The following is a 26,790-nucleotide window of genomic DNA, read 5'->3' as shown; positions in this document are numbered from 1 at the left end:
GGCAAGTAGGGGCATTTCTGAACTCCCAGCCAATGACCATCTGGCCAGTTGGCAGGAGCCCCATTTGTTAAATAATAAAAGCCATTGTTTTCTGTGTCCCTGCTGTGGCCAAGTGACCTGAGCTATTAGAATCCTCGTTTACCAACGGGGAAACTAAGGCTTAGAGAGTATTCAGAATTACAGCTCTAACTCACGATGGACTGGCATTCCTTCACAAGATTTATGGTCATGGGACTCCCCCAGAGGATTTTCTAAAAAACAGACTATGATTCAGCAGGTGTGGGTGGTATCCAAGGGATCCCCGGCTGAGACCCCTCTGGTAGCAAGTCAGTAGACACGGGTCTTGGCGTAGTTTTGCTCCGTATCTGCTGAAAGAGTTTTGAAAAGCTCCGTGCCCCCTCAGACATTTTAAGTTCATATCCAAAATCACTCATTGTAAGTTTAATTAAGGTGTTTTGTACTAAACAGGTAAACAAATAGTTCACATTTTATGAAATGAGGCAAAATGAGGACTGAGTATATTTTAAATATTATATAGTTTGATTTTTTGAACTTTTAACTACCTGATTTAACATGCAGGCAGAATCTAAAAGAAATCGCCCCCAATTTTTATCCGTTGGTTTTTACCCAGTGTATTGTGGATATTTCGGTTGTCCCGGAAAACTTCCCAGATACACTGAAGAGAAGCCACGTCCCTCATCTCGTCTAAAGTCTAGAAAGCGATCCTCCAGGTTTTCTAGGCAGGCGCTCCACGGGAAGGCCACCGTAGGGGCCTGGGAGGGTGCCACGCGACACCCGATCTGGGGTCTGTGTCTGAGGCTGGGTGCCCAGGAGAGGCGGGGGCAGCCGCACAGCCTGCTGGGACCGCCTTGGGGGTGGACCAGGGCGCCGGGGAAAAGGTCCCTTTCCAAAAAGGGATTCGGTCAACCGAAAGGAGTCGTGTTTGTTGGGGGGGGGCCACCGTGTGTGAGGACCCCTGAGAGGCAGGCCCCCTGCACGGGGCGGATGGGGAGGACGCCGCCGCCTGAGGGGGTGGCCGTGGGGGACAGGCAGCTGCCCGCCTGGGACAGTCCATGCTCAGGGGAGCAGGGGTGGCGCCGGGAGCTGGCAGCCTCGGCAACTGACTGGCCGTGTGGCCGTGAAGGGGACAACGAGACAGACTGGGCGGCTCTGAGGGCAGAGTCGGACACGGACCGTGGGCGCCCGGCTGGCTCGGACGGTGGAGCGGGCGACGCTTGATCTCAGGCTTGTGAGTTCGAGCCCCACGTTGGGTGTAGAGATCACTTAAAAAAAATAAAATCTTTAAAAAGAAAAAGAGATTAAAAAAAAGAAATGGACCATGGACTTGAGGGAAACCGACTGGAAATCAGCCCAGGGCGTAGAGGGATGTGGCTTCTGACCACAATGGGCACGAATAATCCCAGAGGGAAGAAAAGGAGGGGCAAGTGGGGCAGGCAGCCTGGCCCCGAGGGGTGTTCGCGGCCTGTGTGGGGGGCGGGGCAGGGCAGACGCGGCTGCGGGCCGTCCCTGTTGGGGAGACCGAGGGGGACAAGTTAGGACTGCTGCACGCACCCGTGTCGCTCCCCTCTCAGCCACCAGTGGACGGGCACGGACGGTGTGCAGATGGGTCTCAGGCAAACCAGGGCGGCCACTCTAAGTGGGGGTGAGGCCTGGCCGTGTGACAGGCGGTCCCGGGAGGAGCCAGGACGCCAACCCCAGGGGGGAGCTGCCGAGTGGGCGTTTCCCCTGTAAACGGTGATCGCTAACACTGACCTCAGGGGACGCTCCTGGCAGCTAAGGAGCAATGTAACCAAAAGCCTGGCGCAGGACAAGGGTTCAGTAAAGTGTAACCTTTTTTTTTCATTATTGAGAAAATCCAACGAATAGGCTTGGACCAGGCTCGCAGAGGCCGAATGGAGTCAGCGGCTCTTGGGAAGCCTGGCTACAGCGTCCTGGCCCCTCGGGGCACTCTCACCCAGGGCCTTTGGCCTCTAGTCCCCGTGGGGGCGGGGGCCCACCCTCGGCTGGAACGGGGGTGGGGGGACAGACTTTCTTGTCCTCTGGCTGTGCTGAGGCTCCTGTCGGGGGCCAGTGAAGAAACAGCTCTGTGTGACCCTGAGCACCAGACAGGCCTGGCATCGTCCGTCTAGGCAAAAGCCCATGCTAAAAACTCAGGCTTTACATTAAAAAAAAAAAAAAAAAAAAAAAAAAAAAAATTCCTAGCTTTCAGTATCTTTGAACAACCCTGGCCAGGCAAGTTCAATTCCTGAGCTGGGACAGATCTTGGCTTCAGTTGGATGGGGCCTTCCCTCCTTGCCTGGGGCACAGATCTGGATTGTGGGAGGGGGACTCTGTAGCTGCCCAGCCTTTCCCCCAGGCTGAGTGCCGGCTACACGGCTGGTGGAGGAGGTGGTTCTGTGTTTGAGAAAGCAGAGACCACCCCCCACCCCCGCTCCAAGCTGCTCAGCCCACCCTGACCACACCAAGATGCTCCAGCCTGCAGGAGGAAGGCCCCTATGGCCCGGGTCCCCGGAAGCTGTGGGTCTGTGGAAGCTGTGGGTCCCTGGAAGCTGTGGCCCCAAGGGGCTGTGGACCACCCCCGCACCATGCCCCAGGAGGCTATGGGCCCTGGAAGCTGTGGGCTTGGGGAGCTGTGGGTCCCCAGGGGGCTGTGGGCCCTGGAAGCTGTGGGCTTGGGGAGATGTGGGCCAGGAACCAAGACCAACTGCCTCTGCTCTGTCTTTGCAGTACCAGGTGGAGCCCGGCCAGCTGGGGACCCGGTGGCTGCAGGTCTCTGTGTGGCACCTGGGCACGCTCACCCGGAGGGTGTTTCTTGGAGAGGTGACCATCCCTCTGGCCACATGGGACTTCGAAGACAGCACAACACAGTGTTTCTGCTGGTATCCACTGAGGGCCAAGGTGAGGTCTGGTTTGGGACTGGACTACCCTACTCCCACCATGAAAACAAAACTCCCTTTTCAAAGGGGTTCTGGAAGAGAAAACCTACCCGGGAAGCCTCGGACCCAAGACACCACCACGTGCTTGCCTGCTGGGGCTCTTCAATAGGAACTTCCCGGGGAGGAAAGGCTCCACGTCAGGCTCTCCCGGGTGGGGTAGGGAGCTTTCCCTGCTCGGGTTTGCTCAACTACCTGAGAGCCCCTTCCTCAGTGTAGCCTGAACATCAGCCTGGGTCAGGGCTAGGGGTTTGGGCCTCCTGTGATGGCCTTGTGGGCCCACATGCTCCCCTCCCCAAATTCAGGGTCACTTGGTTTCAGCCCGGGAGGCCTGGGCTCGCTGCTCCTGCGGCCCGGAGGCGACCACGTGCGCCCGGCAGCCTGCCCCCAGTCGTGCGGGCCCGGCTGTGGCTTCTGCACTCCTGCCCCAGGCACTCCCAGAGCAGAACCGGCCGAGAGCGGTGGGCCGATGTGGTCAGGAGGGCCGGGGCTGCCCCGACCTGCAGGGACTCAGGGCAGGGCACGGGGGCGCCCAGAGAGGAGGCCCGCTCGCAGGCGGTGCCCCTAAGAGGAGAGCCTGGGGAAGAAAGTCTGCATTTCTTGGAGCAGCTGCTTTGCACTCTCTGTGAAGATCCAAGCACAGAGGGGAGAGGGGACCAGGGACGGATGAGATAAGAGGGGCGGAGGAAGCATGGGCTCCTTCATCTCCTAAGAAATGACCGCGCTGGGCCAGTCCCAGCAGCCAGAGTCTGGCCGCGAGGCTGAGGCTTTCCCAGGCCTGGGCCAGGTTCTGTGCGCTGTCTCACCTCCCCGGGCCTCTCTGAAGCCAGGGGCCTGACTGGCCGGCTCTCGGATTTCCGGCTACTGTCGGGTCAAGCCAAGGGTCTCCCGCCTGGGAGCCGCCCTGTCCCACCTCTCCTGCCCCTTTTCCTCTACACCGCTCAGCACGGCCCCGGCATCCACATCCCGCATCGTGCTCACCCTTCTCAGAGCCCGTCCTCAGGCATCCACTTGGGATGTCTACTTGGAATGCTTTCTTCTAGCCACGGTCTGCCCAAGACTTAGCCGAAATCCCACCTCCTCCATGAAGGCTTTCCTGATTTTCATTTTTCGTGATTTTCCCTGCCAGTGTGTTTTCCCTCAGGATCCGCCCATCTGTTCCCTCTAGAGCCTTGCTCAGGACAAGACTAGTGGCCACCAAGGCTGCTGGTGAGAGGAAGAGGAGTAGAAGGTGCCAGGCTAAAGGACGTCCTTCCTAACACCAGCTGATAGTGACCCCCCTGGCTGGATTGGGAGTATCCTGCTTCCAGGCCTGCCCCCTCGGCCCTGACAGGAGCAGCCCACGGGGTTGGCGCAGGTTTCCAGAAGTTGAGGGAGAGGCAGCTTTATCTCATCTGGCACCCGAGGGCCAGCCTCCTTCTGGGGAGGCAGCCAGGAGCCCATGAAGAGACACTGCGGAGTAGACAGGGGCCGGCCCTGCCCTCTCCTAGGAGTCCTCGCCGAGTCCACTGACCTAGAGGGGCTCAATTTTACTTCACACCCCGGCTGTGTGTAGGTTTTCTGAGGACTGTCCTGTGGGCACCTCCAGGGCCTTTGAGCCCCTCACCTCCTCAAGGCACGGGGTGGGAATGGAGAGTCACCACAAATGGAAGAGTGACCAGCCCTGCCATGGGCATGTCCACTCCGCCCCAGGGCACTCCCCAGCCTGCAGAGGCTTTGCAGGGGTGAGTGGGGGGGGTGGTGGAGGTGGGGCACTTATGGACAGAGCTGGGGCAATCAGAGGAGCCCAGAAGGTTCTGGGGGCTGAGGAATCCTGCCTCTGAGTTCTGTCTCTTGGCCCCAGGCAGAGAAACTTGAAGACAGCATTCTTCCCAGTAATGGAGAACTTGCAGTCCGGGCCAAACTGGTCTTCCCTGCAGGGCCCAGAAAGCTCCAGGAGGCCCAAGAAGGTAGGTGGCCTCCAGCCCCATGACTGTTCATCTGTCACTGTTTCCAAAGCCTGGAGCAGCAGGTGGGTTGAGGACTTCCCTTCTGCCACCCACTAATCCTGCAATGCTCCAGTAACTTTCCAAGATCTGTGAAGCTCAGCCTGGAACGTGGGTTCTTGGAACCTGTGGTTTGGAAGGGAAATGAGGAAGCAGAGCAGGCCAAGCCTCTGATGCCCACTGCACAGGGAGGGCTCTTAGGACACCAGCTCTGGGGCTTTCCTCCCAGGGGGCTGGCGCGGACCGTCTCCCTGGTGTGAACCGTCCCACTGCCGCCCCTCTGGGAGAGGGAATGCTCCCATGCCCACCTGCGTTACAGTTGGGAGTGTGGCTCCTTGGGAACCAAGAATGCATCTCGAGGCGCTGGGGCCTGCGGGGCCGAGTGAATGCACCCCTGCTCCCAAGTTCTGTGAGCTGTCGCCCAGCAAGAGAAGGCCTCAAGGACAGGCTCTCGAGGACCTTATGGGAGGTCTAAGTGAAAGAAAGCGGAGCGTACAGAAGAGGAGCGTGAAGAAAGAACACACAATTCTGTGATGTAGTTAGTGATCTCTTACTTGCCTGAAAGGGAAAAGTCTGCTTCCAGAGCTCACAGGCCACCAGCATCTGCAGTCATGGCTAGTGCCCTGGAACACAAGTCTTAGGGCCCTTACTTTCCCCAAAACCACTGCCTGCGCTTGACTGCAACCTCTACATCCTTCCTCTCCTTGGATCCCTCTCTTATCTTTGTAGCGTCCCAGGACTTTAGTGAGCCCTTCCTCCTGTCACCGAGCTGGCTTGCAGTGGGACGGCACGTTTGCAGGGCCAGCTGAGCCTTCCCACCTGGATACGCTCCTCTTCCCGTCTGCGGTCTTGGGCTCTCCAGGCTGTCACACACCCTCCCGCTGAGCTTTCAGATTTGGGGTGGTGGCATTGAAGCTCTGGGAAGTAGGGCTCACAGCAAATGCCGGCTTTTCTTCCAGGGACAGATCGGCCATCCCCGAACGGTCAGCTTTGTTTGGTCGTGCTGGGAGCCAAGAATTTGCCCGTGCGGTCAGATGGTACCCTAAACTCATTTGTTAAGGGGTAAGTATTTAATCAATTGTTTACTGATAGTCTATACATGCATGTGGCATGGTCTTAGAAACTCCAGCAAACACCAGGAAGTGTAAGCCATTCTGAACTTGTATTTTAGCTTTCCCATGAAAATCCAACGTAATGTGTTCAAGACTCTGATTTCCAAGAATTCATGGGATTTGGACCTGTTGAGGCTAGATGTGGAACACTGTATTTTAACCTGAAACCCGTATTTTATTGGTTCTTGTTACTACATCAGCATTTTCTGACTCAAACAGCTTGGAAAAAGCAGTGTGGTTGGTACTATTCCCTTGCCTTCCCATCTCTTGGATTAACTAACAGTCAGGTGGGCTCTGCTTCTGTCATTCTTACTCACTACCGGTATGTTGGTGTGTCCAAAAGCAAAGCAAACACCATTAATTATTATACAGAATTGCTGCATCCCTGGGTCAGGGACATAATGGGAAACACTGGCTTACCATGCCAAGATCTGTGTTCCTGTCCTCAAGCTGCCATTATCGTAGAACCTTGGGCAAGTTACGTGGCCCTTCTGAACTTGTCTCCTGAGAATAGGGTTAAAATGAGAGAATGTGTGTGCAGAGTCCTGGTCCCTGGGTAGCAAGTGTAAAAGCCATGCTTTGCCTGGTGGTCGGCCTCCCAAGGAGGGGGATTAAGGCAAGGGCCATGTGGCCTGGAATCCCAAATGACCCTTCGCATCTGGTGCAGAATTCAGCCCTAACTCTGGAACATCCTAGCGAGAGGTCACATGGCCAATCTTGCGATTCACGTTCTTGCTCCTGGCTTGGAATTTTTCTTTGGGAGCAGATCTAGCCCTTGGTCTCACGACGGCCAGCACCGCCAGGGGAGGAGGCTGGGCCGGCAGGCAAAGCCAGTGTCTCTCCCTCCTGCAGCTGTCTCACTCTGCCAGACCAACACAAACTGAAACTGAAGTCCCCAGTTGCGAAGAAGCAAGCTTGTCCCCAGTGGAAGCACTCCTTCGTGTTCAATGGCGTGAGCCCCTCCCAGCTGAGACACTCGAGCCTGGCATTAACCGTCTGGGACCAGGCCATCTTTGGTGTGAACGACCGCTTGCTGGGGGAAGCCTGGCTCGGTTCTAGTAAGTCTGAGAGATTTATTGGGCCTAAGTAGTATGCTTTATCCTTAGCGAAGATCTTACACGGTGACCTTAAAGCCAATTATGCTTCCACATTGGCAGGTGATGTAACTAGCTTGGAAATGGCCTCACTGTTAAATGGAGATTGCGACATCTAGTTCTTACTCTACAAGGGAGCGATAATACAGCCAAGTATTTCAACAATTTATATCAGATTTAGATCTGCTAAAGGAACAAAAATTACAGGCCTCAAAATGGGCTGGGTACAGTATTTGCTTTTGTTTCTGGCATCAATCATAAAAGGATTTTCTTCTTCAAGGAAAATACCTTAATCCAAACAGATGGCAATTCATAAAGTATTTCATTAAGAGTGGGACAAAAGAGCAATGCTTTTCAGCATTGCTCAACTGGGGTGCTGGTGGCATAGTGTGGGGGACAGCCCTTTGTGGGGAGGGCTTGCACACCCTGGCCCCTACCCGTGGTGCCCCTCAAACACTGTGCCAACCAAAAATACCTGCACACATCTCTAGGACCTCTGAACCAGATTCACTGTTCAATTAAAAGGAACATTGTCCCGAGATGCCTGTGGGTGGCTCAGTCGGTTGAGCGTCCAACTCTTGATTTCAGCTCAGATCCTGATCTCAGGGTCCTGGTATCCAGCCCTGGGTCTGGCTCTCCGCTCAGCGGGGAGTCCGCTTGTCTCCCTCTACCCCTCCCCCAGCTTGTGCTCTCCTTCTAAAATAAATGGGTAGATCTTTAAAAATAGAAGGAATATTGTCCAAGGACACACACCCCCTTCCTATAAGGGAGTCCTGTCTGCCTGCAAATCTGGCCCCAGGTCTGAGGCCACCCCACCAAAGCACGCCCATCGTAATGTGTTAAGACTGTCGAGTCCCCTTCTTGAAGACACCCCCCCCCCCCAAACATGTCTTCTCCTTTCAAACTATGGGAAAGGCAGCAGCTTTGGGCTCTTGAGGCTGCACAGTATTTAGGAATGAATGAGTGTGTCCAGTTCTGAGTATGGTGTTGGGGTGGAGGTGGTCTTGGTCTTCCTCACCAGTGGTTGGCATTTTCATATGGTCTTGAGGTTAAAAACACTTTTTTAAAAAGTTGGTCCTCATTTTAAAAAGCCGAGAAGAGGGCTGTTAAGGGGTTATGCATATCACCCATTACTAATTAGTCACTTCACTCCCACCACAGAGGAAGACAGAGCTGGTGGTGAGGACTCAGGCTCACCGTCAGAGCGTCAGTGGCAGAAAGTTCTTTCTAGCCCCAATCTGTGGACAGACCTGACACTCATCCTGCACTGAAGCCAGGGTTCCAGTCTGTGGCGAGAGGGTCAAGTGCCGCAGGCCTGACGGTTAGCTGAAGCCGTGGGCATGGACGCTCGCCGCCCGCAGCTCTGTCCCGGAGCCCGCACGTTCTTCCACATCCCTGTGGATACAGCGCTTGTTGCTATTGTAGAAATAGGTCTGTTTGGTTTTCTGTGCTTTGAGACATGTGGAAAACGGCCAGATTTCAATAAATGTTTGCTACCTCTGTCCCCCAGCGCCCTGCCTTGTTATATGCATTTGAAGGACAACTAGAGCCCGGTTCTGCTTTCCGGAGGGGCACCCCGTGCGGGGCGGTCAGCGGCCAGGTCCCCCGCCCCCGACGCACGCCCGTACACAGCCACGGCCGCCTCTCGTCTTGCACAGCTTTTATTTCTCAGGTCTGGGGTGCAGGGCTCACCTGCACACGGCTCCCACCCGAGCAGGAGGACGAGCCGGTGGAGTGTGAGAGCTGACATTTCGACAGGTTTTCAAGGACGCGGGAGAGAACTGGCGAGGTCAGAGCCGGTTCTTCTTGTGGAAACAGACAGACAATACCAGGTGGGAAGAGTCCCTCTATAGCTGGAGTCTGGACGAGCCAAGAGCATGTGTGTCTTTTTCAAGGAAGCTCGGATAGAAAACTGAAATGCGCAGTTACAGGCACAAGGGCACTCAAAGTAAAAAAAAAAAAAAAAGTCATTTTTGTGATTACAGCGGTTAAGCCACCTCCTTACTGCCGTCACGTCAGATCAAGTGCCATGGTAACAGGGTTTTTAATACGTAATTCTTTTATTCTGTAAAAGGTAACAAAATATACAGAATGAAACTTTCCCTTTTTTAAACTAATGTTACAAACCCATATTGTCACTTACATATAAATACTCTTCTCTACAGCTGATCATTAATTAGGTGTGAGTCCAACAATGTGGCCCTCTGTTAAGCAAAAAAAAGAAAACCCCCCAAAACCAACAAAAGTTTATCCAAGGCTGGAGTATCCTCCCTGCACTACTGATCCTGAACTGAAGGAGCAGAGAAGAAAAATCACTGTGTGCATGTGTGTGTGAGTGCTTTAGACGGTCTTCAAAATAATTTTCACCTCTCAAAACAAATACACAAAGATGGATCCTTCATGGAAATCAAAATCTGAGCTAATTTCAAATGCAGAAGGAAGTATGGCACGGACTAGAAGCCACGATGTGTTTTACTGACGCTGAACCTCGTGTCTCACAAACCAGCCTCAAGTTTGTTACTCAGACTTACAGGCATCGTTCCTTAATTCAGTCAGTCCTGCTGCAAGCACAAACAGGAAGTGATTCAATAACAGCAATAAAAAAAATCAGGCCTGTTTGGCACTATGATACAAATGGGAAAAATAAACCAGGGAAGCTTCCACTGACCCCAGCCCCAGAATAGTCCCACTGCAATAACTACTCTCTTTTTAAAGGAACTGGAATATGACGGGGGGTGAGGGGGAGGTGGGGGTCCTAGATTCAAAGAACTACAAACACCAGCTTCAGAGATTGACCGCGACCCCCCCCCCCCACAAGCCCGGCCATGAGCCCTGCCCGCCCCCGGCCCCAGTCCTGGCCAGGCCTCACATGGCCTCGAACTCGTCGATCCGCTGCTTGGTGTTGCCCTGCCGGATCTGCCGCAGCGTCTTGTACTTGTCCCGGCCTTGCCGCATGTTCTCGTTGTGGATGATGTCGTTGTGGGTCCTTTTGTTCTCATCTCTGGCCTGGGACAGCTCACTGGTCAGGGTCTGCAAGGGGAAGCAGCTCGTGTCAGGTATGGCCGGGGAGCTGGGTGGGACGGCTCCTCCCCCCCCCCCGCCCCGCCCGGGCCGCCCCCGCCCCAGCGCCCTCACCATCAGCTGCCGCTGCACCCGCTCGTTCTTCTCGGCCTCGGTGATGCGCTTCTCCTCGTTGCGGTCATCCAGGATGCCCTCGCTGGAGAGCTCGGCGCTATAGCCCGTGTACTCCGTGCCCTCGTCCTGCAGGTTGTCCTGCACGTGGTAGCTCACCGGCTCATACACCGGGGGCGGTGGGGGCGGGGGGGCTGTCATCACTAGGTGCAGCTCCTCCTTGGTCTTCACCAGGTCATCTTGGGCTTCTTTGGCCTTTGAAAGCAATCCGTACACAGAACCCAGTGTTTAGACCATTTTCGGGGGAATCCCCTTTTCAATGACGAGAAGGCTTCTGCACCTTCTCTCACCACTCCCCTGCCTTCTCCCGGGCGGGCTGGACGCGTGCGCCCTGAGTGGCACGGGGGGGGCGGGGGGGCGGGGGGGGGGCGGCACCGTGGCTGAGGAGAAAGCATCCCCACGCAGGATCTGCCCAACTTCTTCCGAGTCCGAGGCTCTGGATCCTGTGAGCAGTTCTCAATTGTGCTCTCAGCACAAAGAGGGAAAGCCATGTCAGGGACTTTTTAAAGAACCATAACTTCTTTTTTTCTGTCTCTAATTCTAGTATATGTTCACTGTATGTGTTTTTGAAAAAAAAAAAAGGAAATTATTAAACAAAAATCCTCCAGCCATGAGAAAATGCCACTATCCCGTTTTAGAGTACAGCCTTATTCTCTTTCCTTGTGTGGCCACTATTTATCAGGCTCCTCGCTGCCTGGCACAGTGCTCAAGCACTTTCCCACCTGCTGTGACCCCTAAACCTTCCAGCAACTTCTCTTGGGTACACATCCCCAGTCATGCCCACCTCACTGCCATTCCAACCCCGGAGATGAGCTTAGTTTGAACCTGTTCTGCAACCAGCTTTTCTCAATGAATACTTCCTCCAAAAACCTAAGGACGGAACCAAGTCTTTTGCACACAGCCTGTGTTCGGGGGGCGGGGCTTAAGAGTGGTGAGGAGAGGCCCCAGGCGTCCCCAGAAGGGGCCAGTGCAGATGGGGAAGCATGGGCAAGGACAGGTGGGAGGGCTGGGGGGCTGCCACAGCTTGGCAGAGGTCTACACTGAACATATCCAAAGCTCCCCTGGGGACTGTGCTTTCCCGGTGGACGTGGGGGCTCAGCTGGAGAGACAGGCTCTCTGGACACTGCACTGGAACATGGGTCTCCCTATTACAGCTACAGTTTATTCAACCTCTCCGCAGGGTGGTCCTCAGAGCAACCTTATAAGGTAGCTATGACTCCTCATCTCTAACAAGGAAACGGGGGCTCAGAGAGGTCAGGACACTTGCCCCATACACAGTGGATGAGAGCAGAGTTGGAAGCCTTGTCCCCGGTCTCGAGACCTCCAAGTCCAGATCTTTCCATGGTGCCATGCTGCATACACCAGTGGTCAGGAGAGGTAGGAGGTCTTGTTTGAGGTGCTGTGGCCTGTCGCTGGGAGCACCCACGTGACCAGATTTAAAGCTAGCTCCTGATGGGGGCTGCCTGATGGGGCTCAACAGCTTGGGGTGGCCAGAACAAGTGGGTGCAAATGAACAAGAGGCTCCTTGTTCCCTGCTAATCCAACAGTGGATTCCCCAGTGCACAGAGCAGCCCATTCCTATGGGGATTTCAGCCTGAGAAGCACAGCTGGGATTGGCAGAACATTGCACAACATCCCGAGCCTTCCTATGCGACCCCCCAGCCTGGCCCCAGGCTGTCTTCCCCGCCCTGAGCGCCTGCACCCGCAGACTCACCCTGTGCTGCCACTCCTCAACCTCGTCCTCCTTGCGCCGCCGGGCCTCCTCCAAGAGGGCGATCTTGGCCGTGTACTCGGCTAGCTCCGCGGCCTGGTGAAGGGCACGAAGCTGAAATGATTTCTGGGGTCTTTGGGGAGAGCCCTTTTGCAAATGGACAGCCACATACTTTGGTGATAGGCCTTGTCCCCACCTCCTCCCCAGTCAGCAGTGCCCATGGCTGCCCACCGCGTCCTCAAGGCCATGCCTCCACGTCTGGCCCCCCGCACTGCTGCACCAGGGCCGCCTGACGCCCCACCCCCAGCACAGCCCCTCCCACCAGGCTTTTCTCCCTCGAGCAGATCATCTTACAGTCCCCGACACCATTATAAGGCAGGTGTCACTCTGTGGCCCCCCGCGGCAGCCTCTCGTAATTCAGCACCGTGCGACTCCGGGAGCCCTACCAGCTGCTCCTGGCTCTTCATCTGATCTGCGGCCTGCTTCTGCAGCTCCTCCTTGGCCCGCACAGCGGCCACGCGGTCTGCCTCCAGGCGCTCAGCCGCCTCCTGGGCACACTGCCTCTCCTCCTCCAGCTGCAGGGCTCTCTGAATCTGGTCTGAGAGTTCTGGAGAGAGCACAGGGCCCTGAATTCCCAGCCTGGATGCCTGGCATGGGGTCCAGGGTGGGACTCACAGCACAAGCTACAAAGCACTGCTTCTACGGACACAGAGGAAAGCCCACTGCAGTGTGTTCCCTGCCGTGCATATAGACAACGTCCTTGCGGCAGTTAGAAACTGCTAGGGAGGGTTTCCCCCTCCCCTGGCCAGGGCTGGGGTAGGTTGGCAGACATGCAGAAACCATACCACTCGCCCAGTTTTTAGTTTATAAGACAGGAGGCATCGTAGCATGGTCTGGGCACTCACTGGCTGAGCGACGTCAGGCAGATTAATTTCCCTGCTAAACCTTAACATCGTCATCAGGAATATGGGGATGACTCAGTACTAACCTCAAAGGAGCAAGGGAAAATTCAAAAATGTGCATAAAGCATTTAGCACAGAACCAGCACAGCATCAAAAGTATCAAGATAATCAAAAGATTATCTTCTAATCCAAACACCCGTGGTCGGCTCTCAGCCTCGAGTCTCTCCTGTGGGTGCTGTGTTAAGCTGAGACGTTCCCGGCTGTGGGCGTGCTGACGGTCCATCTACTCCTCGCTGCGGAATGCACCCCTGCATGCGAAAGCACTGGGCACAAACCCACCTTTCTCTGCCTTCTTGGTTTTCTGCTCGTAATCCTGCAGCCTGAGCATCAGCTCCTCCTTCTCCCGCATCATCTGCTCCTTCTCTCTCTCCACGGTCTCTCTCCTCTTCTTCTCCGTCTCCAGCTGCTGCCTGTCATAGGGCGAGGGGCAGTGCAGGAAGGTCTAGGTGCTGGCACACACCTGCCATGTCAACATGCGTCACCAGTGCCCAGTCCGGGCCCCACCTCCGGATGGTATGGACTCGGGAGGCAGCTCCCTGAGCGGGTCCTTGGGCCCCACGCAGTAACTTCCGAAGGTCCTCGCCCCCTGAGGCTCCACCCGTGTTCGCGAGGTGATGTTCCCCTGGCGCCTCGGGTGCAGAACAGTGCAGGCAGGGCCGCCCTAGGGCCCTAGTCTGGGAGAACACCGCCCCGCCTGCTGGCCTCCACCCCGCTCACCGCTCCAGCTGCTTCTGGTGCTTCTCCTCCCGGGCCTGGGCCTTCATCTGCTGCACCTCGATGGTGTCGGGCTTCCTGCGGCGCATGTAGAGCTCATGATTCCCCATGCAGAGCTGCAGGATCCGCTTGTTAATGCGCAGGCGGGGGGCATAGAACACGAAGTCCTACAGAACAGAACGGGGTGGACTCTAAGCAGGAGGAACACTTTCCTTTGGCTTTCTTCTTCCAAACCCGACTTCACAGAGTTCTAGATGACCTCTTCCAAAATGACAAATGTAGCAGAGTATGGGGCCAGAAAGGGACTTCAAGGAAAAGCCACTGACTCCAAATGACGGGACAGAAAGTTCCTGGTGCCGTGGGATTTGGATTCTCTGGGACAAACAGAGCAACTGTGTGTCTTTGTGGGTATGCATGTGCACACACCCTGAAACCTCTCTGGCTGGACGGTAAAGCTTCTCCGAGGCAAGAGGTCTTGCAGCCTTGGGAAACCCGGGACCGAGGCCCAGCGCTGCCTGGTCTTCAGGCTGACACCCTCTGGCCCCGCCAGCCAGAGAACCACCATCCCCCAGTCTTGCCTGGGGTGCAGCGACTTCTATTTGAGCTTCTGGTCTCCTCTGCCTCAACCCTGGCCTCCCACACGGCCACCAGTGCATCCATCGGGTCACTAGCGGACACCTGACGCCAGCCTGGTTAGCTCCAGGCCCAAGTACTGACGCCGTGGCTGGGCACGTGTGCGGAGTCCGGCCCCGCAGCCCCCGCCTACCCCTTGTGCACCTGAACTGCACTTGCGTGCCCGCCAACTTATTTGCTCAAAGCAGCCCTGCTACTTGGGATGTCCTGTCCAAGCCCACAGACCCGAGGAGATGGCACGGAGGCTCCTGTCTGGAGTGCTCCTGCTTCCGGCTTAACTGGCACACCTCCCGTGCCCCCTGTGCTCCACGGGGGAGCCAGCATGTCCGCTGACGCACCTGGTTTGGTCTCTACCTTCCCCTGGACGGGCAGCTCCCCTGACAGCAGGGCTGTGCTCATTCATCTCTCTATCCCCGGGACCCAACAAGTGGCCTGGATTTACTGGGTGCGGGAGTTTACACAGCACTGCACATCTAAGCCTGTGACCTTCAGCGAGTCACTTCCTTGGAATCTGAACACCTTCCGCTGCATGGTGGGGAGGACAGTAATCTAACAGGACTGCTGGGAGGAGTAACTCAGACACTGTCGGCGGGACAGGAGGCTCACTCACAGACTGCTGGCTGCCTGACAAAACCGCTAGGGAAGAGCCTTCTTGAACAGAACAGACCAAGGCATCCGAGAACCTTAGGACTGTGACTGTAGAAGTCTGCGACGTGGGACAGGAACGGCACACGGCCTTGCCTCCTAGTTCTTGCTACTGCTGCTATTAATGCAGGGGATGGGAGAGGAGAGAGGGTTTAGAAACTCTTGTTAAAAGTTATTTTAAAATGCCAGTCTGCGGGGCGCCTGGGTGGCTCAGTGGGTTAAGCGTCTGCCTTCGGCTCAGGTCATGATCCCGGAGTCCTGGGATCGAGCCCCGCATCAGGCTCCCTGCTCAGCGGGGAGGCCTGCTTCTCCCTCTCCCACTCCCCCCGCTTGTGTTCCCGCGCTCGCTGTGTCTGTCAAATAAATAAATAAAATCTTTTAAAAATAAATAAATAAATAAAAATAAAATGCCAGTCTGCTTCCTCTTTTTTCCCTTTCTCTTCTCAGCTTGGGGCCCCTGGCATCCAGATTCTGACCTCTGAACAGGGGCAGGGTGGCTGAAACAAAGAAACAGTGTGACGTGTTCCACAGCGACTTCTGAAACCAGAAAGGACACGCCAGGGAGCTAACCAACACACCCCAGAAGGCCCTACGTAGCTTCTCAGTTTTCTCATCAGTTCCAGAAATGCTGGACAGACAGCACTATCAAACCCGCAAGCCCACGGAGGTCCCAGGGGGAGCTTTCGCACACTCGTTATTAAGTCATCGGGTTTCCCAGGGAGCGTCTGCAGAGCTGGGAGAAGCACCACCTCTATTACATAAGAGAAAACAATCTTTTGTTATGGCCACACAGACGTGCTACCCACGTAGGTGTTGGCTGTGGCTCCTAAGCATTGCAAAGGAACTCTGATTAGCACCAACTCCTCCTTAGAACAAGGTCAATTTAAAAACCATCAAGGGCAGACGCTGCAAGCACATCACCGCAGCCGGCGGGCCCAAGACAAGGCCTGCACATGGCTGGGGACAGTGAAAGCAGCAGGCAGAGGACATTTCCTGGGCTGCCTAGTCTCAGGCTTCAAGTTAAAAACAAAAACTGAAACCACTATTTACTTAAGGATTTCTAAGTCCGAGTACCCAGCCCAAGCCTCCTAATGCAAAACCACAACACCGAGGAGATGTGGGGCAGGGCTTTCTAAACTCTGGCAGAGACAGATCTTAAAAACTGAAACTCGAGGCAAGAGGAAAGCTCATGGAAATGAATCCAAGTCCCTAAGAATACGAGAGAAAAGGAGATGGAAAAGTAGCCATAAAGTTGTCGAGCAACAAGCTCAGGAGCCTCTAGGATACTCTCCCACCAGGCCCCACCCCGGGGCTCCCCTGGGCTGAGGGCAGAGCTGCTCCCAGGGATATGGCAGTTCTTATAAGCTGTTAAACAGGTAGCTGCCCAAGAGCCTTCTCCAGCTTCCATGAGGCCACAGGGACAAAAGGCCCTTTTCTGAAGGAAACAAAGCTGTTTTAACCCCACACAGGACTACCGGGCAGGCTTGGAAGATTCAGTGTTTCAGGTCCATCCCCGCAGTATCCAAGCTGGCAGGAGGAGAAACTGGCTTTTCTATGGGAAATGCCTGGTCATCGGGAGCATGACAGGACAATGGCTCATTTGTGAGCTTGCCATGGAAACTGCCCAGCGTCGGGGTGCCCTCCACAAAAGTCAGCCCGAGAAAAGGAATCCCAAGCCTCACCTATGAGCCAACTCGGACCTTTGGGGTTTCCCTGTCCATCTTGCGGAGATAGTTTAAACTTGGAAATGTGACTTTCTGCCGCCCCAAGTGCAAAGCCTGAACCCGGGAAATGCCACAGAGGAAGGAAGGAGCAGAGCGAGCCTGGCGAGGTGCACAGGGCCATGGGGACTCATTCCCTCAAACCAGCTCCTCGTGTGAACCCCCCACCTCCACGACAGGAGTCTGACAACGTCTGCCCACTTGGTCAGGCCTTCCTGACCCAACCATCTGAACGTTTTCAATAAAGGAGAAAATACTTTCACGACCCACCCCACACTGCCCCCCGCCTCTCATCGCCTCATCCTGGTGGGTGATTAAATACAGCTGCACTGTGGAAGTCACAGCCAGAAAGCACATCACTTGTGTTCATGCATCTCTTCCACCAGCATGCAGACTTTGTAAGGGTGGGAAGCCCACTCCGTTCCTGCTGCGCACACAGTCCTAGAATACAGCTCGACTCGTAGTACGCAACCAACACATGCTTCTCTCACCTTGTTTTTTCTTTAATCAATGGCTCCACATAAAACTAGTAAAAGTATGCTCAACTAATTCAACCAGAAGCACTACAACTGCTTTTGCTTGGAATTTTAAGATTAGGAAAAATTCTGCAGCTTTTCAAAAGCTAAACTATGCCAAAACACACACACAACTTAATCCTTAAATAGTCCAGTCCAGTCTGCTTGCTTCTGTCGGTCACACGTCTAAAAAAGTTCTGAAAAATGAGCACCACCCTGTGAGCAGACAGCAGCCTAGCCAAGGCCCTCAGGATCTTCTTGCTATCCTGACTGCCCCGATCTCATGGCCCACGTTAACGTGGGTACACTGTGACCCCCGGGCTGTGGTGCTGAATGTTAATGTGGCCTGTTTCCATGGAGCTGCAGAGTCTATTAAATGCTGCTTTAATTGTCAACAACTGTGCAACTACCCATGGAGTAGAAGTCAAGAGTTTACAAACAGCAGGAGACGTTTTCAGTAAAGGAGAAAATACTTTCACGAACAGCGTCAAGCGTTCTGGTTTTCACTTACGCCAGACTAACCGGCCTGTGGGGAGGAGCATTTGGACAGTAATGCCACTTGCTGTTCCACGTGGGGTGCCCCTCGCCCCATGGGGCCCCAGCCCTGGAAGGCTCCAGACGGCCCCGGCCTGGACCACAGCCCACGCTGGCCTCTCTAAGCCCCACACCATAACCAAAACACCAAGTCCTTTCCAATCTATAATTCTGGTAAAAATCATAGCAGCCTCTAAGAAGGAAGAGATTATTCTTCAAATGGCATTTTTAAGAATCAGATTTCTGATTAGAAAACAAAATCCTCACCCATTTAATCACACTACAGTATGTATGTTATGTCAAATTTTCTGAGCAATCAGCTGAAAATTTAAATGTCAGCAGAATCAATAAAACTGAAATGAATTTCTGTTAACACACCAGTCTTTGCAGTTACTAGTTCACAGCCCAGATTCTTCAAACTCCAGGAACTGAAATCCCTTTTCTAGCCAAGCCCTCCCAGGAAGACTGCCCCACCAGCCTCCTCATTGTGAGGAGCCACTTCCCACATCAGCCCCAAAGAGAAGGCACCTGCAGAAGAGCGCTGGAGAGGCCAGGAGGGGGTCAGAGGAAAGCAGAGTTGAACATTCTTGGAAGAGAAGGTGAGGCACAGAGGGACCGTAGGGCCCGGCAATGCTCCAGATGCAGGTCTGACTTTTCCTAACATTGGTAAGCTGCAGAGACAGCTCTGAAAGCCAATGCTGGCCCTTGAGGCTTGTAAGCAATCATGTCTGTGCCCCAGCTGGCTTCCAGGGAGGTGCGGGGGTGAGCCCCCCTACCCCAGGTACACCTTCTGGAGGTAGGTTGGTTTTCCACAGGAACATGAACATTTCACAGCCCAGAAATGCAACATTTCGTAAGATGCTTATCATTTGGCAAAGGTCAATGACTCCAAACTGCCCTCTCCTTCATAAGGAATGAAGACCACTTGAAAGCTCAGGGGACACAGTCCAGCTAGCTGTTGAGGGACACCTGGGCCCCCGTGTACCTCTACTTCAAGGGGTCCTTGAACTTCAATGTAACCTGCTGGCAATTCGTTTACCCCACTCCCTCCATACCCCTCCCCCCAAGTGCTTGTCATATAGAGAAATCTGTTATCCTGAAAACACATTTGGCTGTAAGAATGAAAAACTGTAACCCCTCGCCTGAAATCCATAGAAACTTACAGGCGCCTTCTTGTCGATGGGCTTAATGACGAACTTTTTGTCATTGAAAGAGATGTTCCTGATTTCACTCCATGGAAAGCCAATCTTTGGGGTCAACCTGAGGTTAAAAAAAAAAAAAAGGAGGGGGATAGTTAGGTGTGTGCTTGGATTTTTTTTACTTCAATTTGAAAAAATACAAAGCTAGCGCAGGAAGCATAGTATTTAATATAGGTCATTACCAGAGGTTCTACCTGTGCTGGGTAAGGTCAGGTCCAAGCTCTAGGAAACCTCCACAAGCTCATGTATACTAAGTCTTCCCAACCTTGGGCATCCCCTGTGCCCGGTCCACCCCAGCCGGCAACCTCAAAGTCAACTCCAATCCCCAACCCAGCACACCCCTTCCCCGTGAGAGCTCACACAGCCAGCTTCTGTAGCCTAACTGGGTCCTTGTCCCCAGAACCCCACGTCTAGTCATTAGTCGGACTCATTTCCCTTGTAGTCAATCCACTCCTCTTCCAAACTGCCAACACCCTCCCCAGGTTCCACAGCATGGAATCCAGGGGCCTCGACTTAGCATCCAAGAGCCTTCTAATCTAGCCTCAGTTTCCTGACACCCAGGCTCTCACAGGCCCGCCTTGCCTGAGGAGCTCCCTCCTCCCCCCTCCCCTTTAGGAGCCTGCACCCTTCAGAACAGCTCAGCCTCCTTCAACAACCTTGCCCCTTCTCGACCTGTAGTCTCTTGTGCTACGTGAACATTTTTTCAATTCTTCCATTCTTATTTGCTCTTTGAGGACCACGCAGGTAAGCTTTCTGATGGCAAAGATCATGTCTTGGGTTTTCTAGGCATGCTCTAGTCAGAGCGGCTGCTCACCAATGGAAACAGAAAAGCCGCTGGTGTGGCTCCAGTCCACTGCTGGAAGTGGGGTAATAAAGTCCCCTACTCTTTTCTACTGTGGTCTACTTCCCCCTCACATCTGTTAGGATCTGCTTACTGTATTTAGGTGCTCTGATGTTGGGTGTGCATATATTTACAACTGTTCAATGTCCTTGAGGAGCTGAGGGCTTGGTATGGATTCTGCTCTTCTGGGTCTCATTTAGTGCTGTGTGGTGTGTTCACCTGGCTGGCCAGACACCCTCCCGTGTCATCCTCCGACTTCTAAGACAGCACTAGGACTGACTACTCACCCCTAAGGAAAGCCCCAGTACTGCTCACTACTGGCTGAAACTCTGGCTCTTTGGCATCCCCAGGGAAGTTCAGCATATGATTTCAAGACCACATTGCTCTACTTAACTTCATGACTCCCACCCTATTTTTTCAACACATTTTACATGGACACCATTCTAGAAGTAATGACAGACCCTCAAGCCACCAAAGATACTGCCATCAAAACCCAACCTTTCCCACAGTCCATAAAAAACTTTCAATTTAGAAAATAAGCAGGAGAACCCACTGCCCTACCAACATATTTAATAAAAAACTGATGGGTAGTGTAGGTCTTGCTATGACAACCTAAGCCAGATCAAGTTGGGGGGTGGGGTGACTTCTGAAGGCCAAGAGAGGACACCCAAGCCCCACAGATGGCTCTTCAGGGACACAGTGGTTCTGCACCCCTGGAGGAACTATGTCAGGGCACTGGCCACACTGTGGTTTTAAAGCGTCAATCCTTCTGGGCATCTGCCTTTTCTAGCTGTCCTACAGGGTCACCAATGCCTGCTGAGACACATCTGGCCAACAGGCTTCACAGCCAAACATGCAAGGGGTTTGCTTTGCTATTGATCAGAGAGGTCACTGTGTCTGCAGGCCTTTGAGCACTGGGAGGGAACTAAGGATAGCACCTAGTCCCACTACTGACCGTAACCCGTGTCCTTATCTGGGGCGGCCGGAAGAGCACCAATAGGTAGGCGTCTGTTTGCTGCTTCCGAGCACCTCCCTCCACGGCACAAGAGCCCCTCGCGCTCGTTTCTCAGCTGGGCGGCTACTACCGCAGCCAGATTTCCAACTCTCAAAGCGCCCAGGAGGCAGGGATTGGGCTCCTAGCTTTATACGAGGTCCTCAAAACCCCGCCGATCCTAAAAGCCCTCGACCTTCAGGTTAGACAGGCATCTTTCTTTCAGGGTTGGGTGTCCCGTCACCACGGCCTCCAGCCCTCTGTTCTGTGGAGTGCCTGTAAAGTTTGTCTTTTTTTTTTTTTTTTTTTTAAGATTTTTATTTATTTATTGAGAGAGAGAGAGCGAGCATGAGAGGGAGGAGGGTCAGAGAGAGAAGCAGAACCCCTGCTGAGCAGGGAGCCCGATGCGGGACTCGATCCTGGGACTCCAGGATCATGACCTGAGCCGAAGGCAGTCGCTTAACCAACTGAGCCACCCAGGCGCCCCAAAGTTTGTCTTTTTAAGACTCTGAAAAGCTCATATAACAATTTACAGCCATTCAGAAGCATGAGTGCAGGTCAGAGACCACAGTTTTTTAAAAAGTGGGATTCTCCAATAAAAGGGACCAGAGCTCTTTAGAGAAATAGTGGATTCCTGGGCTGGAGCAGGTAAGTACAAGATGATCCTGAAACATCTTGAGGTGCCACTAAATAAAGAAGTACTCAAACAATAATGGGATCAGAGCAGAAGGGCACAGGAGCCAACTGAAAGGGATCCTAAAGGCAAATCTCAACAATCTGAACAATAAAATAGTAGTAACAGATTTATAGCCCAGAGGGTGAAATATCTGAGTCCATATTAATATAAATAACTGAATAAATGAAGAGAAATTGGCTGTGTTCAGTAGACAGATACATGTAAAATAAATTTTAAAAAAACACTGTTTCTCAAAAGCCGACTCCTGAATGGATGCTAGAATAGATGAAATATGGTAAGAACCAGGATATTTCCATAGCTTCAAAATGTCTCCTTGAAATACACTTAGGACTACGAAGGGAAGGTAGGAACTCCACAGAGCAGTCTGGCAGAGAGTGCCTTGACCAGTAACCAGAGTTAGCACCACCGGGAGGGAGATTTCTGACATCACATGCTGCCTCACGAGAGGCCCCAGAAGCACAAGGGAGACTTCTGTGGGATTCTGGCCCAAAGAGCATAACTCAAATCTAACTATGAGAAAACATTACACAGATCCAAGCTGAGGGACTTCTTCTAAAGAGTTAATGGCCATTATGCTCTTCCAAAGGGTCAAGGTCATGACAGACTGGGGAGAAGGTGACTAAGTCCAGGTGTGAGTCTGGGCAGGATCCAGGGGCAGAGAAAGGTCATTAGCGACAACTGATTAAAATGGAAATTGGGTCTGTATATTGTTCACAGTATCATGTCAGCGTTAACTTCCCGACAGATACCTGGACTACGGCTCTGTCAGATGTTACAACATGGGGAAGCTGCGTAAAGGACAGATGGGAATTCTTTGTACTCACTACTTTTCGAACATTTTTAAAGTCTGAAATGATTTCAAAGTGAAAAAATACATGGCTACAAAATTTAAATTCAAAGTATGCAGCTGGGGGTGATGATAATGTTCTTCGATGTCTTTACCGGAGCCTGGATTTTACAGGCACACATCGGTCTAAACTCATTAAGTTTAGACTTAAAGAGCACTTAAGAATCGTGCATTTCACCTCAAAAGACAAACAAGACATTGAGCTCCAGTAAATAATATGCATTTTGGGGACAGTATACAGATGTCTGCAGTTTACTCTGCGACAGGTCTGAGAGAGAGGGCCAGAGGGTACAGTGACACGCAGCTGGGGAGACGAAAAAGCGAAACGCCAAGGAAAGAATCTTTGTTTGAAATTTTTCATTAAAGTTTAGAAACGGTCTGGGGTGGGATGGGCTGGAGCTCACCGCGGGCCACACGGACGGCTCTGCCTGCATTCTTAAACGGAAGCGAAGACACTCATCGCTGTCAGCAGGGGCCAGTGCAGGGGGGACCCCCACCACTCTGCAGGGCAGGCACGTGAAGGAACTTTCCCACGCGCCCCTCGTGCGCGCCTGCTGCCAGCCACACTTAGCCAGGCACCATGCTTCTCCCCCGCCCTCGCGCATGTCCAGACACACGGGGCCAAACTCTTCTCTGCCAGTCTGAGGTGAACTTTTAAACTTCTTACTCTCGGTGGACTAACGAGTCCCTGCAAAGTCTCTGTAAGAGACTAGGAGGTTTTTTTTTTAAATTCTGTTCCACGTTCAAGTTAGGGTCCCAAAGGCCTGAAAGGAGAGAAGATGCTGACAACTGGGATCTTGGCGTATTTGATAAAAGAAAACTCACACAAACCAAAGAACTGTCTTTTGCTCTCCTCGCTCACATAGATCAGTAACCCACTAACGCGGGAGCACAGAGCTGTAACGCACACCCAAGGGAGGGGGCAAAATCAGCATTCTGCCCATTAGCGTAATTTTAATTTTATAAACTGGAAATATAAATGACTGGCTTATTGGGACACCTGGGTGGCTCAGTTAAGCGTCTGCCTTTGGCTCAGGTCACGGTCCCAGGGTCCTGGGATTGAGTGTGGCATCGGGTTCCTTGCTCAGTGGGAAGACTGCTTCTCCCTCTGCCTGCCGCTCCCCCTCCTTGTCTGTGCTGTGACGAACAAATAAAATCTTAAAAAAAAAAATGACTGGCTTATTTTAAAATATTATGATATACATGCTACTACGTACACTACATTACAGTTCACTGTCATGTATGTTAGAGCATGTACACGCTGCATACTGTAATAACCACCATGATGACTGGCTCATCACATATACAGTAAAGCCAGTAAGACGGAAATATACATCAGAGTAGGTGATTTACAACTCTGAGAAATTTAAGGGAAAAAGAGACTGGCCCTTGTTTCGGCCCCAGCTTGTCTGCAGTCTTCTCCAGCATCCTCTCCCTTAAAGGGCCCATCGAGTTACCTGCTGGAGCCCGAGTCTACCGCCCAGACTCCCGCCTCTGGGAAGACCAGGAAGACTGCGGGACTCAGGAGTGTGGGAGGGGTGAGCCCTAGAAGGGAAGAAGTGCTCTCACAGGACTGAAGAACTTGGGGGCAAGGGCACGTTCCTCTCATTGTTTTGTCTTTGTTGGTTTTGGTCTGATGATGCCAGGTAGGATCACATCACACGGCTAATCTCAATGTTCTCTGTTTCCAAGCTGACACCTTTCAGGGAAAGGGTCTGCCTATTTCCTCCCCCTCCAAGTTCCTTCCTCATCTACGCGTTTACAGAAAGAAAAAGACAAATGCTTTCAGTCCCACGTGCTCCCACTCAGTGGTTACATATACAGTGAAAAGGGACCTCAAGAGACATTTCCCAACCAGGATACGTTTAATTCTAAAATATGGTAATAAAGGTATATCTGTTTATTTGCAGGTGCACTAAGTCTCTCATCGCCCCACTCACACACTCAATAGATCCGCTCTCTCGGGCGCCTGGGTGGCTCAGTTGGTTGAGTGACTGCCTTCGGCTCAGGTCATGATCCTGGAGTCCCAGGATCGAGTCCCACATCAGGCTCCCTGCTCAGCAGGAAGTCTGCTTCTCCCTCTGACCCTCCCCCCTCTCATGTGTTCTCTCTCATTCTCTCTCTCAAATAAATAAATAAAATCTTTAAAAAAAAAAAGATCCGCTCTCTCACTTGAACAACACTCCATGAGCGCCCAATTGTCCACTGTCAGCTGTACGGCTGAGGGTGGTGATCCCACACTTATCCCAGCTCAGAGTCATCCCCGCATTCCTCAGACCTGAGCCAGCCTCCTCCTTATCTGCTTCAAAGGCCTCCTGACTGAATGTCTGGGTAAGTCTTTCTTCCTGACTGAAAAGGGGCAGGGAGGAAGTGAGGACTGCCCGATGCCCCAGTGTCTTCTTGGGGGAGAAGACCCCTTTGAGAGAACTACCAGTTTCACTGGTAAATTGGGGGAGTGGGAAGAGAGCAGGAAGAGACTGAATGAACTGCAGTACTCAAATTTTCACTTGGAAAAAATTAACATTTACGTGGGCTGGAGGTAGTTACAAGCTGACATCAGCAAGTTCCTGCAGCTGGAAAAACCTGTTTAGACAGCCCTGGCCACAGCTACATTACAGAATCGGGTCATTCAAGAAATGAGTTCAGAGACAGAGGCAGTCTCCCACATCTGTTCCCATGAGGGCACTGCCTTGACCAGCCGCCGTCCTCCAACTGTGCGGCTTCCGGAAGGACCAGGGACTGGTTTCCTGAGCCCCCCAGACTGCTCATGTTTCTGTACGACACTGGGTCCAGCACACCTGGGGGAGGCAGCAAACCGAGAATCCTCGATAATTCACTACCAGGTTCTCGGAGGAGTTCCTGTGATTGACTGGGGTCTTTCCTGACTGGAACCATGCTTTCCAGCAAAGATGATTCTCCTCCATCCAATTCTGGCCCCAAGTGGAGGGTCTAGGAAGGCCTGAGACAGGCCCCTGTCCCACCCAAGTGAAAGGCATCTGTACCCCGGTTCTGGCAAGAAGACACGTGGCTGAGATTGAAGGCAGAGTCTTTGTGTGATGTCGTCTGTTCCAAGTAGGGGCACACCCCCCATGAAGGCCAGAGAGATGGTTTTTGGGGAGCACTAACAGCGGAGAGGAGGGGAAACAGGAGGAAATGTGGGAGAGCCATCACTCAAAGGCACAGGGAACCACCATGGAAAACTTGCCCTCACTGAATGAAAAGGATCTTTTCCCTGTGTATCTAGCTGGCGGGCACACACAGGCACATTCGCAGTGTTTGTGAGCACAGGGACAGGCAAAAGCAGCCAGCAGGGCCTGGCTTGCTCTCTACTGCTCTTGCAGACCTTACTCCACACACACACAGAGCTAACACGTGGCCATCAGACACCTCTCACAGGTTCAGAGGATTTAGCTAAACTGTACATAGGCCACTGTTTACAGAACCTTAAGAGCTCTGATAGCACTGTAACTACTCTTGCTTGGATTACCACAAACTAAGCCACCAGCAGGGCGAGGGCCGCCTGGATCTGTGGGTGTGCTGCTGCCTGGGCGGCCGGCGGCAGGGCCTCCGTCGGAGAGCAGGGGAGGTCTTCCTGCAGCTCCGGTCTGTGGGGTCATGGGTCAGCGCATGGAACTGAGCTGGCGGACAAGCTATGGTGACAGAAGACAAACAGCGCACACCTCGAGCCAACCTCTGACAAAATGTGGCCACATCATAGCTGAAAAGCCCTTGAAGATGCACACACTGGTCCGGTAAGCCACCAGAGAAATACTTCAAAAGAAACCACATGCATGGCTGCCAATGTCTCCCTTGTTTCCAACCCCAATCCCCCACCAACTGAAATTATAAAGTTCAACTCACTTATCATCTTTCTCATAAATATTCAGTCCGAGGGCATCAACTCCAAGCCAAAGGTCTGTTCCTTTCTTATTTTTTATCTCAAAATAGTTGATTCCATACATTTCCAGGTCCTGAGCAATCTTCAGATACTCCAACATGGCACTGTCCCTAGCAGGGAGAACAAACAAGGACACGGTCATTCATGCGTGCGGTATCCGGAACTGTAAAACCGCAGCTCTGGCAGGATGGGCTGACAGCTGTGGGTTTGGTGCTGTCCCTCTGTTGGCCATTCACACCTGGGCCCTGAGCTGTTGGACGCTGACCACTGATGTACTCTAGACCTTCTGAAAGAACTGAACAGACTCATGCTGGGTTCTTTCTCTGGACACAGGAGGTTTTCCTTTTAGACTGTCCTGGTAGGCAGTCTTTCTCTCGCCCACATGCTGCTGCAGAGACTCCCACCGTCCGTGTCACTAGCAGCCACCACTTAGGCCTTGAGCTCTTTCCCTCCACAAAGACACTCAGGACAGATGAGAGCTGAAGGACGCAACGTCTGTGAGGCCCAAACTATAAATGAACTTCTGAGGTTGGGGGAATGCACAG

The 26,790-nt window shown here is 53.0% G+C and overlaps 2 protein-coding genes across 4 annotated transcripts in view; one reads left to right on the top strand and one right to left on the bottom strand.

The window, feature by feature from the left end:
- The window catches only part of SYTL3 (synaptotagmin like 3), a 93,492-nt gene extending 84,838 nt beyond the window's left edge, over positions 1-8,654 (top strand). For all 3 annotated transcript variants that reach the window (XM_036110074.2, XM_036110077.2, XM_036110076.2), the window contains 5 exons: positions 2,749-2,919; positions 4,798-4,903; positions 5,899-6,001; positions 6,904-7,109; positions 8,307-8,654. In XM_036110074.2, the coding sequence (XP_035965967.1) occupies positions 2,749-2,919; positions 4,798-4,903; positions 5,899-6,001; positions 6,904-7,109; positions 8,307-8,416 (696 nt within the window). In that variant the 3' untranslated portion in view covers positions 8,417-8,654. The remainder of the gene's footprint in view (positions 1-2,748; positions 2,920-4,797; positions 4,904-5,898; positions 6,002-6,903; positions 7,110-8,306) is intronic.
- Positions 8,655-8,790: 136 nt separating this feature from the next.
- Positions 8,791-26,790, bottom strand: part of EZR (ezrin) — a 53,060-nt gene continuing 35,060 nt past the window's right edge. The window contains exons 7-14 of the mRNA XM_036110078.2: positions 26,209-26,355; positions 18,936-19,032; positions 13,728-13,891; positions 13,290-13,420; positions 12,495-12,655; positions 12,052-12,144; positions 10,281-10,532; positions 8,791-10,175 (exon numbers count right to left, since the gene is read on the bottom strand). Of these exons, the coding sequence (XP_035965971.1) occupies positions 10,011-10,175; positions 10,281-10,532; positions 12,052-12,144; positions 12,495-12,655; positions 13,290-13,420; positions 13,728-13,891; positions 18,936-19,032; positions 26,209-26,355 (1,210 nt within the window). The 3' untranslated portion in view covers positions 8,791-10,010. The remainder of the gene's footprint in view (positions 10,176-10,280; positions 10,533-12,051; positions 12,145-12,494; positions 12,656-13,289; positions 13,421-13,727; positions 13,892-18,935; positions 19,033-26,208; positions 26,356-26,790) is intronic.

This window comes from Halichoerus grypus, chromosome 9 (assembly GCF_964656455.1).
Source record: "Halichoerus grypus chromosome 9, mHalGry1.hap1.1, whole genome shotgun sequence".
Lineage (NCBI taxonomy): Eukaryota > Metazoa > Chordata > Mammalia > Carnivora > Phocidae > Halichoerus > Halichoerus grypus.
Note: the sequence above shows the minus strand (reverse complement) of the source record. Positions and strands in the feature narration are given on the sequence as shown.